The sequence below is a fragment of the Morone saxatilis genome, unplaced genomic scaffold (assembly GCF_004916995.1).
Source record: "Morone saxatilis isolate NCDOM2014 unplaced genomic scaffold, NCSU_SB_2.0 Contig7, whole genome shotgun sequence".
Taxonomy (NCBI): domain Eukaryota; kingdom Metazoa; phylum Chordata; class Actinopteri; family Moronidae; genus Morone; species Morone saxatilis.
Genome location: NW_023340246.1, coordinates 7,301,180 through 7,314,640, shown reverse-complemented (window position 1 = coordinate 7,314,640; position 13,461 = coordinate 7,301,180). Strand labels below are relative to the sequence as shown.

At 39.3% G+C, this 13,461-nt stretch overlaps 1 protein-coding gene across 1 annotated transcript in view; it reads right to left on the bottom strand.

Annotated features, from left to right (window-relative positions):
• Window positions 1–13,461, bottom strand: part of LOC118340893 (1-phosphatidylinositol 4,5-bisphosphate phosphodiesterase beta-1) — a gene marked incomplete in the record, with an annotated part of 102,206 nt that overhangs the window by 26,034 nt on the left and 62,711 nt on the right. Inside the window, 6 exon segments of the mRNA XM_035679050.1 lie at window positions 3,343–3,427; window positions 3,717–3,799; window positions 6,154–6,311; window positions 7,456–7,602; window positions 12,289–12,455; window positions 13,237–13,337. Coding sequence (XP_035534943.1) covers window positions 3,343–3,427; window positions 3,717–3,799; window positions 6,154–6,311; window positions 7,456–7,602; window positions 12,289–12,455; window positions 13,237–13,337 — 741 coding nt within the window.

Below are 13,461 nucleotides of genomic sequence, written 5' to 3'. Positions count from 1 at the left end.
TTCTACATGTTACTATGGTAATATATATATATATATATATATATATATATATATAAAATAAAGTAATGGAAAAATATTAAGGGCAGGCACAGAGGAAGCTCATGAAAAAAGGCTACTACAGAATAAAGTGATACTCTGTGGTATGCTTGTATGATGTGTTGAAGGCTGGAGAAATGCAGGTTTTTTGTGTCAAGGCTGAAGATTGCTCCATTACCGCAGTGACAAATTAGCTAATTACAGGAAGAAAATACAGAAGTTGCTAGAGTGAGTCATAAAATGTAAATTTTAAAATAAAGTTTTAGAAAAAAAAAAATCTCATCCTGCTCAAAATTCACTATGGAAGATTCTGCTGAGTAGAGCTTGTTAGTGACCGCCATGATCGGCACTGAGCATTACAAACTCTGTTTATGTAACAGCTCAAAAGTTTACACTTTCAACATTAAAAATCAGCTTCCTGAGGGGAAACTGAGCGTTAAACACAAACATTCACCCTCTCAAGGGAGCTGGCTAGAAGTAGGCAGATCTCTGATTTATTTATGGGGTACACTGCTTTTGCATCACAGTGTTTAGGGATATTAATAATGCATTATTGAGAAAGTCAGCAGTGATGTTGAATACATACACACATATACACTCACTACCAGGGAGTTTACAATTAATCAGCTATAAACATTACCAAACTTTAAATGTTTCTTACTTTTACTTTGCAAGGAAACTGATTCATACACCAAACTTAAGGATTTTCTACGTCCAATAACCCACTTTTCCTGCTGCCACACACATCCATCTACACCTTTCTATTGTTGTTGGGAAGTGATAAAATAATGATTAGCTGTCCTGTTTGCTTTGGCTTCATTCAAACAGTTCCACTTAAACAGACTGGATGTGGCCCGTAATCTTGACTGCATTCAAGTGCACAGCTGTTTACCTGGATGGATTCAATTAATCTTTTTTTCTTGAAGTCCCCCAAACTTTTTTTTTTGCTCAATTGTAATAAGAGAGTGAAAAGAGCGCACCAATAGAACAAGCAGAGGCAGACTCTTAAAAGGTAAACACATCGTCACACTTCACATCTGATCAGAGCTGGAATGTAAATAAGAAAATTATTCAAATTCTGTACTTAAGTACAATTTGTAGGTACTTATTTTATGCTACTTTATAATTCTACTCCACTGTATTTCAGAGGGGAATATTGAACTTTATGAACAGCTTTATGTGCTATGTACATTGTATATTGAGATTTTACAAACATAAAATCCGGTGCATTATTATGGATTATGGGTTAAACTACCGTATGCATAGTGGTTAAACTTCAACAATAAAATGCTACTTACACATTAATGCATCAGTCAAAATGATTCCATATTAATATATAATAATATAAGACTCACAGTAAAACTAGTAATTAAAATTTATAAATGAAGGGCTGGAGCTTTCCTTTAAGAAATATTGCCTGTTTATATTCTTTGTATAAATGCATTCTGAAAGAAGTTGAAGACTAGGAGGGATAAAGTAATGAAGTCTTTGATAAAGGTTGTATCATCTTAAATTTGTGGGATGTTGTTGTTAGCCTGCTAGCTCCAACATCTTATTTTGCTCTTCTGTCCACATTATTCTCAATCATGCCTGCTTTCTACGTGCAAGTACATCTCGCCCTGCCAGTTCTGCTCTGTACACAGCTTAAAACTAAGCCCCAACAAGATTGAACAAACGGCAAGAAAATTGCTTTACTTCCCTACATTTCATATTTTTTATGCATTTATAATGAAAATGTTTTGGCAATACAGTCTTCATCAGCATAATGAATGCAGTGATGAGAGCCATATAACAAACCAGAAAAACATGTTCATGGTGAACCCAATTTTTAACTAATTTCAGCTAATTTTTTTATGGGAAAGAGCAGACTGTCCTCAGTTTAATTGAAAAAAACAAAACAAACACTGTCACCAGTCTCTCCTATTCATGAAGTTTTGTGGAGTGGAGACACAAGAGGAGCTTGAATTTTTAAGAAAACAGTAATCCTCTTTATTCTCACCTTAGGCTCAGCTGGAACCAATCTAGCTATATTGCCCTATCCGCCCCTGTCCCTATGGACGAACAGAGCTGATATCCCATTCGATACGCTGTATACACGGCTGTCTCAATGCCAGAGGGGAGTGGCTGTCATTGCACTCACCTTTCCCAGTTATTACATGCTCAGTGGAAGAAATCTTCTCACTTTCTCTTTCTCTCTCTAACTTCTCCCTTGCTGTCTGTCTCCTCAAATCTCGCTCCTTCTCCTTCCCTCTGTCACTCCATTCGAAAGGTTTCTCCCTGATAATACTTCACTGTCAAATCCAGTCAGAAGGCTGCTGGGAACTTAAGCTCTGTAGTGTTACACCAACTGGGACAAGACATCTTAGGTGAATAACTCGCAAGGAGTAAGTGCTACATTAAAGCACATACTGTATGTGTGCAGGATTGTGTATGTGGTAAGTTTTCATGAGTGCACCAGGCACTATGAGAGGTGCCTGAGAATGAGCGTGAGAGTTTGTGTGACAAGTGTCGACATTTGCCTCATGTAAGTGCTTGCGTCATTATACACAAAGACGCCTTTGGGGGAAAAAAAAAAAGAGTTTGGCCACAAAGAGACAAAGCAAGCTTTTGACTGGTAGCCATGGCAACAGAGGAGAGACAGATAAAGGGCTGCCAAGAAAAGCCACGTTTAGATTACAGCATAAAACACTTCCGTTTAATCTTACACGGCTGTCGTTTGCAGTCTCTCCCATGATAACAGAGAGGTGATGCAGGGGAATAGAAATGACTGTAGGATGAATCATTAAAAGTTGGCTTCCATGACGTAAATAGCCACAGGTAGGTGTGTGTCTGCGATTGAAAATGAGAACAAAAACTATAGAGGGAGAGAGACAGAGACAAAGTCTAGGAGGCCATTTAGGAGCGTGCCTGGAGTGACAGCAAGAGGAAAAACAGTGACAACACATTTTGCCAGGTGCTAGGGGGCATGTTGATACATTGCTGTTTGATGGAGAGAGGAAAAAGCAACATAAATACAGAGAAATAGTAGTGCGAGTGCACAAATGAATGAATATATAGGTGTGCGTACGTGTGAGTGTGCGATAAGTCGACTAAATGTATATTTGTATAGGATACATGCTGGGCAGCAGTATTCAAGGACACTTCTTTGGTGCACTCATCTGTGTGATAATATCTGCTGAATCCCTCGCTGCTGGTCATGTCGTACGCATCTGTGTGCGCGTGTCAGAAAGAGAGAGAGCAGTAGAGAGACCAAGCAAGTGTGTATGTGTGTGTGTGTGTGTGTGTTTGAGCATCTTATGTACTCACAAGATATTTCTCCAGAGGTTCTGTCAGTAATGCGTCTCCAAATATTGACCGGCAGTACTCTGCCATCTTAGCCTGCTGCTTTGGTCTGGGAGTCATCACACACAAAAAAACATACACACACCATCACACACCATCTACAAAATATCAATACATGCTGAATACGTATGTTACTCCTATGAAGCCCCTTGGAGCAATTAAAAGATAAAACAACCAATGAGAACTTTCTCCTTGAAGCTATGTAGATGTTTACACAGATGTTTTACACATAGAGACAAAGTAGCTGATTGGGACTATTGATGGTAGTATTGATCAATGAGGGTGACAATCATACTCTACACTTTGCAGCCTTGATTTGAAATGACCTGCTGACTTACGAGTCCACGTGGTTCTCAAAAGACAGGATGATGGGGAAGGGCGAGGTCTTGAAGGCACTCTCTGCTATAGCCTCGATCACCTCCTACAAACACAAACAAAAAAGAAAAATGATGGATAATATAACCATAAATTTTGTTAAATACACACACCTAGTGCAGAACGTTGTTATTATGATTTGAGTGATGTAACACACATTAAAAACAATTAATGTCACATGGTTTATGTGATAATATGCTGCAGTCACGATAAAATAAAGCATTTCAAAACACACTAAAGCTTGTATTGCAGCCAGAATCATATCCATTTACAATGATGTGATTTCCTATATTTCCTAGAATGCCTGAGAGTCTCCCCCAGAGGACATACCCGAACCTGTTGAAATCGATATCTTTAGAAGAGCAAGAGTAATAAGATAGGAAGATAGTTTTTCAGTAGTACAAAAAATAAATTACACTCCGCCTGACTCCAAATGCAAGATGTTGTCTGGCTGTATAGCATTGTGGTGTATTGTGGCTACTGATGCTGGAAGAAATATGTGGCTGTGTGTATCAAATGCTTGTATCAGTGTGTGCGGGATGTCAACATGATGGTACATTTTCTGGTTGATAATGTGAAAGAAAATTCTGTAAAGTATGTGCTCATGTCCCATATGGATATGTTTATGGAAATGGGAGCTGAGCCACTGCATAACTATAACAAAGGCGGTTCAACATCTGATATCGGATTTCTAAGCCACTGATTGTCCGTTACAGTTATCATTAACAACAGTGTCAGCTCAGTTAATGCCTTCATTTCCACTTGCTCAATCTCCTCCAATAAAAATCTTGGTCTGTAACTCAACCCGCTCCATCTGTAGCTCTCTTCCATCCTGTCTTTCACAACTCTCTTTTGTATTTCACTCTCAGACTAATTCCATTAAGCTTTTTCTTCTTCTTTTGTTACTCTCATTAGAAATAAATGTTCTCTATCAATCAATCCACCCTCCACTCTGTTTCTTTTTCTCCTGACACCTACTCTGCCCTTAGATTTTCACACCCTCCTTCTCCTATTATAAATGCATTTTTTCTCTTTGTCTTCCTACTGTTTGAGACTTCAAATCCGCACCCCTCAGCGCTTCAGTTTAGGGCCATTGAGCGTGTCCCTGTCCCTGACAATTTGCCATCTGCTGCATGCATGGCCCCCTTTTTGTTTTTCCCATTTTCCCTTCTTATCCAACTCTGCTCCCCTTCATATTTACTTTTATGTTCTGTCTCTGACTCTGTATCAGTCTATTTTTCAGTCTGTGTGTTTTATTCCCTACTGTACTGATACAATGATATTCAAAGGTTATAATTATTAAAATCTTCATGAAATCAAACCACATTCCTGATACTATTTCTGGTTGGCATTTTTTCTGCAATAGCCATTCACTGTCTTTACATTCAATTATTTCCTCTCTATACAGTAGTTTTTATAGGCAGTGGCAGAGTGTGCCATTTCTACCAAAGCAGGAGGGATTCACATGAATGCCTGCATGTAATCTAGTGCAATTTTATCTCAATAACAGCCTCACTGTTTACTCTCTTTAGTGTCACAGCTATATCAAGTAAATGTAAATGCAAAGGGAACATTTCCTACTACCACTGGTTCATATTAAAAGTGTTTAACAAGCAAAACATTGGGTGGGTTTTTGTGAAGCAGTGAAATAAAATTCAATTTGACTGAAATCAGATCGCAGTTGCTATTATTACTGACTGACTTCTTTATTAAAACAATAAGAGTTTGTTTTGATGCACTGTAAACAGATACATCACTTGTTGATTTCCTTTCTGAAAACATAGATGCTCAAATGGCTGTTTGCTTTAGCATTAAACTTGCTGTTACCACCAGAAATCACTTGCCCGATATAAACCAGGACTGAAATCTCATGGATTACAATCTTGAAGCCACAAATAACATATACAATTAACAATCTTAAGTATGAAGATACAAATGAAAGCATATGCAGCTACTGGACCTTTCTTGCATTTTGGTGCAATAGTGCATATTTTTGAAGATCCAGATGTTCACATAGCTGGCTGCTAACACACTTGCACACAACCTTCAAGTGTGCACTATGGTTTACTGAATACACTGGAAATAAAGATGAAGTCCAGCAACAGAAACCCATTTTAACCCTAAAATATCTAGACACACAAACTAACTAAAATATAGAAGGTTGTAGGTGTTGGCCCAACCCAAATACCAATCTCTAATGCAGTGAGTGCATTGTGTGTATAGTAAGTGGATGACATCACTTGTCTGCAAGGTCTACTTACCCAGATACCCCCTCTCTGTGTGTCTGTAGACAAGGACATGTATCTACACACAAAGATGTTTCAGCCTGTACTCCCCAACCCTCACCCCCTACCCAACCCTCTGGCCTGTATCATTATCACTCTGTTCTCCTTCTGTTACCTTGAAGGAGATTTCAGTTGTCATGGTGAAGCCGTGAGTGATGACAGGCTCTTCTTCTGTGGTGCGACCCTTCCAGCAGTCCAGCTCAATGCAGCGGCATCCTGACAAGAGGACCTGCTTGTACATCTCGACTGAGGAGTTCCCCGCGAGCTGACCGGCTGGATTCCGCACAAAACACACAAGCAAACACACATTATCAGCACGTCAGGTAACTGTTATAGTGATCCCAAAAGTATCAGGATACCTATAAACCCACGTTTCAAGAGCTCATTAACAGCATTAGTTGCTAGCGTGCAGTAAAAACAATAAAACCGACGTTCTGAGGCAGGCAAATCTCATCACCCTGTCACCATTAGCCAAGCAATTATCTCTTCACATTAGCAGCACGCTTTCCTGCAACAAGCTGGGAACTGTGTCAAAGTAAGAGGCTGATCTGTTTGTTCACTTAAGGTGGCATCCTTTATTTCCCTTTTTTTTACTAAATGAGTTCAGGTGTTGTACACTGCATAAAACACTGCTCTAATTTACCACAAATCAATAGGATGGAAATACATCAACATGTGAAAATAAGTTGCACAAGCAGCTCTCAGTCTAATTATCTTGTGTGGGTCTTTCTTTTAAGTTGTAAAACATAAATACTGGGACAGAAATGCCCTGTCATCTCTGTTGCCTGTAATAATACCATCAAAATGTGTCACATTGAAAACACATAGATAAAAACAGTTCGTGAGGAGAGAATCAAGGACCTGTTGTTTGTTTTTCTCATTTCCTCATTTCGCAGGCTATGAGGCTGGCCTATTACACATATTCCATTTTTTCCATTGCTGGAGAAATTTGATCCACTTGAAAGATTCAATGCTCTCTAGTTACCCCCAGAATAGATTTGAATAGATGAATTCTAATAACCATTGAAGAGAAAATGGCCTATGTATTGTGCCTGCCATGCTTGTGCACTGCCAAGAGCCAGTTACTGTGACTACCAGTCTAAAGAAATATTTAACTCATGAATATCAATGAATTGAGTCTCGTGCCATGACTTGATTGGATAACCTCTTCAGAGGTAACGCAGGAAGGATGGCCTCGTATGCACTGGTGCGTTTGATTGACTGACCTGCGGGGTATAAAGCAGGGTGTATTCACCTGTACAACCATAATTGTATTTCTAAATGAACGAGTGATTAGTTCATGTTTGGAAAAATAAAGGATGTGCATGTGCAATCAGTGGGTGGTAGTGCAAACTAGACAGAGAGACAGACAGAATTTGCATACAGAACAGACTTTTGCCTCCATTTATGAGCGTACCTGTGAGGTATGTGTTGTGCGAGGAGTTGATGAAATAGTGGGACAGAGGAAGGGTCATGTCTTCGCTCTGGTCCAGCTTCTCAGGGGGGATGATGCTGTTCTCCTCCCCATTCAGATACCTGGTAAAGCCTTCCATTGAGATCTGACCTGCACGCACACAACAGAGCATGTCATTATTATTCTTCTGACATGTTAAAATGTCAAAATGTGGGTAATTCATGGCTGGAAATAGTCTCCAAAAATGCATGATTTACTCTTGCTTTGTAATGTTTTTGAATAACTATAGTGCCTTGCGGTTTTCGAAGATTATCTAGCCGTCTTGAAAGATTGAAATCTGTGAAAAGAAAGTAAAAGGGCTCGGGGCTGAGTGTCGCAGTAAGGGTGGAGTTGTAAAGTCATATAATCGATGTTGGTTGTGATCAATTTTTGATTTTGACAACAACACACATACAGAATATCTCCAGGCTTAACCTTTAAACATGGCATGTGGAGATCCACGAATACCTGTTTTTTTTTTAAACTTTTTTCTCTTTTATAATTTCTTGCATGAAATATGTCTTTTAAGCCTTTAAAGTGTCTGTTTGGGTGTTTATGTGTACACTATATTGCTTACATATTCAGAAGGTGTATTAAAAGAGCAGTAGGAAGAAAGAAATGTTCATAATCACTAATTCAAATTGAGATTACATTAGTAGTTAATTTTGCCCAAAATCCTAATTTGCTGTTTGTCTTTGTGGTTTATCCTTAAAGCCTGTGCCTCAGCGGTCCAGTTTCTTACATTTTACTGTGGGTGTATACTATCAGTTATAAGCCTTCATTAGAAATATTAAAAGGTGTCTGGTTTACAATACAATCATGATTTTCTATATTTCAGACTCCACAAGCTTCCTCTAGGGATTCACACAGGGATCTGAAAATGCACAACTGCCCTTGACGTTGACAAGGTCACTTATGTTAATCTTTGCCTTTTTACTGCCGTCACTGAGCTCAAGTCTTTGCTGAATTTGCTGAAGAAAGTGAATAACGATGAATAAATAAGTAATAAGCAGCAGAAGAAAAGCTCACATCTCCAGTCATCCAGACACGAGATTAAAATTTCCATACACATTACCATACACATCACACACCACCACACCTGGATTAAATTTTGTAAAATGTATAACAAGTGCTCAAGGCGAAACCACAGCACTTGCAACCTCCTCCACCCACATACACAATCACGCACACTCACTTGACGTTATGCTAAATATGCTAAATGATGCAAGCTAGACGGGTGCAGCAGGTCCCTCTGGCCACTTTATGCTAATTAATGCGGTGCCGCCCTCTGCAGAGTTGCTGGACTAATTAAGGCTGGCTGCTGTCTGTGACATGTGAGCTTAGTCGCACTCAGCGTCTTGCTCCCTACTGACTGCCAGGACCGCCGTTTCCCAGGCTGAGGCCTAACCTCTGTGCCACTCACACTCACACAGACATAGACACAGAGTATCCCCAGTTCCCAAGACATCTGTAGGTCGAACAGGGAAAAATGGTGTTAACATAGCTGGGATAAGAGGTGTATTCAAGTGATAACCTACAGGTGTTATTTTGAAGGTGATGCCTAAAGGGGGAAGTTAGATCTGAAAGGATGGGAGTGTGAAAAGATACCTTCAAGTTAGATTAAAAAAACCTTGGCTTTTGGCTACAATAAAAAATTACTCTGATGAGCTGCAGTGTAAATATATTCTTAAGTTAATGATCTGTAAGACAAGAGTGGCCACAAACTGACAGAGAGCTTCCTCTCTACAATCACCGAAGATGAATATGCAATGATGTGCCTTCATCCACTCTGATGTAACAGACTTTAAGTGTCTTGTTTCATTTAGCATTTTATTCATCTGCATTCAAACAACACCGGAATGTTTGAGCGAGCACAGACTAAAGTAGTCAAAGACAATGACAGAGCACTGAAGAGATGAATGAAAGGTATAATATCCCCAAACTCAGAGAGAAAGAGCGACAGAGCGAGAATGAAAGTAGCTACTTTTACTATCCATTATCTCCCATTGTGGCATATGTATTTATGCGTACTTACTGTCTACATGCATTCACATGATATTTTTTCAGTTCAATCTAAAAGCACAAAGTACGCACACAGCCACCCATATGCATTTCTATATGCCTGCATGAGTGTCCTTGAGAGAGGAAAAAGTGTGTGTATGTGTGTGAAGGTAGCATGTGGAGCTCTGGACCCCTCTGCAGAGCAGATGGCAGCACTTCCTCCAGCTAAATAAATACTTCACATGGGGAAATCTGTCACTGGGACAGAGAAGGGCACACTTCCACAGAGTCTGGGACAGGCTGAAACCACAACTTCACAGTACGAGTACATCACTGTGATCAGAGTCAAACACAGGGTGGTCAAGTCACCTGTGACTCATTTTGTCAAACATTTTTGAAAGAAAAGTAAAGTAAATGCTTTACTCAGGGTCAGAGTCTATTAAAGCCACAGTCTTGCTCTGTTTGAGTCATTTAAGGTCAATTTAGTTTCAGTGCAATCAGTAACAAAACGTGCAAATGTGATTGGCATAACAATGATTTACTGAACAGGTTTTTAGATAAACAGCCTCTTCTGGCAACATAGATTAGCATTTTTTAAACTCAATTTACTAATAGCCTCCAGACTATTAATTTGTTCTCATAATACTTTTAAATATATTCAACCATGTATTAAACTTCAGAGCTGCAGAATAGTGACCAAAGCTTTTGATGACCAGTAATCAATGTCATGTAATCAATACCCCATTGGTTCAAACGTTTGTGTACACAGATCTAATCTTTAGCTCAAGTTCCTAGATATACAAGTTCCCAAATGAACAGTGTGAGAGGTCCTGACTACAAACCTTTATTACAGTTTTTGGTGCTTTCTAGGTCATGAAGGAAAAAATAAACTGACACTGGGTAAATATCACGTATAAACTAGTTGTAGTAGTGTTTTCCAGATGGTTTAATATGGTTTAATTAATTTAGTATCCAGTTATTTGCTTGAGAAAAACAGAACATGGTGTAAAGTAAGTCCCGATTTTGGAAACCTTGTGTAACCTGCTTTCCAGCAGAGATAAAATTTGAATTGGCACATATCCGACCTTGATGTCTGATAGCTGAAGTGGGATGTTCTCCAGTTTTGTAAGCTCTCTTGCCACTGACACTTCAGACAACATGAAAGCACGTCCAGGAGTGTTGGCTCCCCTACGCTCATCCATCTTGGATGCTCATAAATTATTCTGTGCCACCCCTGATGCTGTAATACTACAACTAAAACTGCTTGTTTATTTAATTTTGCACATGTGCAGTATTGTTATGTGGATGGTGGATATAATTTTTATTCATTTACTGTTTGTTTGGATATTAAGTACTGTTAAGTGGCTGTGACACATACAAATGGACAAAACACAAACATATGTGTTGTCCAAGGTACAATGAGCAAACTGGGAAGCACATGTAATAATAAGACGCAGAATACATAAACGTACTGCAAAGACAGCAAAACTACAAGTTGCCAAACTGCTACTGGTTGCCTGGCAACAGCTCCCAGACAAGAAATAGTCCAGTACATAACACCCCATGAAAAGGCAAATTGTTGTTGATACACTTACAAAAACAAATGACATATAACATCTTAACTAGAGAGCTTTAGATGTGCAGGTAGGCAAGTTTTGTTACCCTTGGACAGGGCCAGGCTAGTAGTGTCCCCCTGTATCCTATCAAACATCTCCTCCAACTGTCCGCCAGAAAGTGAAGAAGCATATTTTGAAGGGATGTTTGTTAAATGTGTGAGTTTCACTCATTTGTGAGAAGTATGCAATAGTGTAAATGTCTGTTTCTGTATATTTTTATTTAAATCTGGCTCAAGTTTTTCCTCTCTTTTTTTTTTTAGTAACTTGAAAATTAAGAAATTACATTCATTATTTTTGTTTTTAAAAGTTGCCTCTTGTATTAAAACTATTCTAAATGAGGTAAGGGTCACACATTTCCATCTATGGTTCTCTATGGTTAAGTTGCAAAGAACTGAGCTCTCTAAGCCACCATAACTACATAACTAAATTGCTGGGTCTGGTCTGCACATTTTATGGATCAGATATGTTTTTTTTCTTAGTAAGAGACAAAATGAAGATTTGTGAATTACACTAAGGAGAAAAGTAAAGAGCAGTAAAATACTATGATAAATGAAATTAATGTGTATGACCCCCTAACAGTGTTTGTGTACAAGTTAACATATTTGAATGTACATTCGCGTGCTACATAAGTTCTCTCTGCACTGCACTTGCCACTTGCTATTTGCTAAAGCTCTCCTGAAGCACAAACACACACTAGCAACCTTCCCTTGCTCTAAATTTCACTCTCTCTCTTTCATACACACTCTATCTCTACTTAAGGATTCTACTCTATTCTTGTAAATAAAATGGCAGGGAATATCCTCAGAGAAACTTGTCAGTGTTTGGAGTGTGTGTAACCTTTTTGGTGGTGGTGTGTGTGTGTGTGGTATTTACAGACTTCTAACATTCCGTTCCATGGCACCCCACTACGTCCCCTCGTTGCTATGGCAACACCCCAGCCACATTTATTGGTGGTGTGGCTGTAGCAGAGGGTTAGTAGGCTTGGGTATATCTGGGTCAATTGTATAAAAGTGTTTGTTTGTGCTTTCCACTTCTTTTGGTTACATCAAGTCTATTAATCATGAAAAATTACTGTATGGACATTATTTTATGTATAAAAAGTCTTATGTGTGTTTATGTGAACATACAAGCATAATAACTGTGCCTGTGTTTGTTTTGTAGAGACATCTGAGCCACTGACCTTTCTGTGCCAACGAAGCATTAGGCTCATATTTGTCCACCAGCACCTGGACCTGCTCTGGTTTGAGAGGAGGGTAGAGTATCTCATTCAGACGAGGGTCTCGCTGTTTATTGTTAATAAACTCTGTCATCTGCTCCACACTGAGGTACGGACGACTCTTAGCCCCCCTAAGGAAAGAGGAGAGGATTGGGTGAGTAGTGGGAATACAAAAAGGGAAAAGTGGAGGAAAACATGGGGGGTTACTAAGCAAGAGTTGTGCACAAGAACAGAAATAAAAAATTGAGATATGAGAAAATTAAATGAGGAGAAGATGATGGAGGGGAGGAGCAGTAATTAAAACGACAGCAAAGAGATGTGGAGAGGGAGAGCAACAGAAGCGCAAAGGAGCAGAGGATTAAATGTTGTGCTGAGTAAATTATGAGATTTGATTAAAACGCCTTTCATATCTAAGCCTGTTCCACTAAATTATCATCTCCATATCCTCCTGGCTCTCATGCCTTCTCACTTAACTGTGATTAAAATCTATGACTTGGAGTGGCCCCGGTCGTGCTGGCATACTGCCTCAGCCGATGGTCTGAGTCCCTTTGGGCCAAAGGGCAGCTCTGCTTCTGCAGCACAAAGGGCCATGCAGCCAGACTCGAGGAGTCACAATCATAGCCATTATAGCACACTTTCCTTTATTAATTAACTGTTTATGATGACTCTAGTGAGTAAAAGCAAAGCCCTATCGAGGACTGTGGCCATTACCTAGCTGTCAGTCTGAAAAGAGCAACAGATGGCTGAGGAATAATTTATCAAATGAATCACTCTCATATTGTTTTTTAAAGCTTTTTAAACACATTTCTTCTTAACTGGGAATTACTATGTTCTCCGGAGGCTGGAAAGATGATTGCTTCCTGACAAGGCTTTTTAAAAGGCAAATACAACTAAATGAAACATGGTTCTTACACGTCAGAGAAGATGTGGTCCAGCTCCGATCGTGGGCAGATGTTGTTCAGGAACATGTTGTAGACCTCTGGGGTGAAATCTTCCTGGGGGATGGAGTCATTCTGCAGCAGACATCAGCAACATGATCACACACAGTACATTATGCATACAGGTACACACTGTACATACAAATTATAGGGCAGCAGGTGACCTAGTGGGTAGAGACACTGTAAGAACTAAAAATGT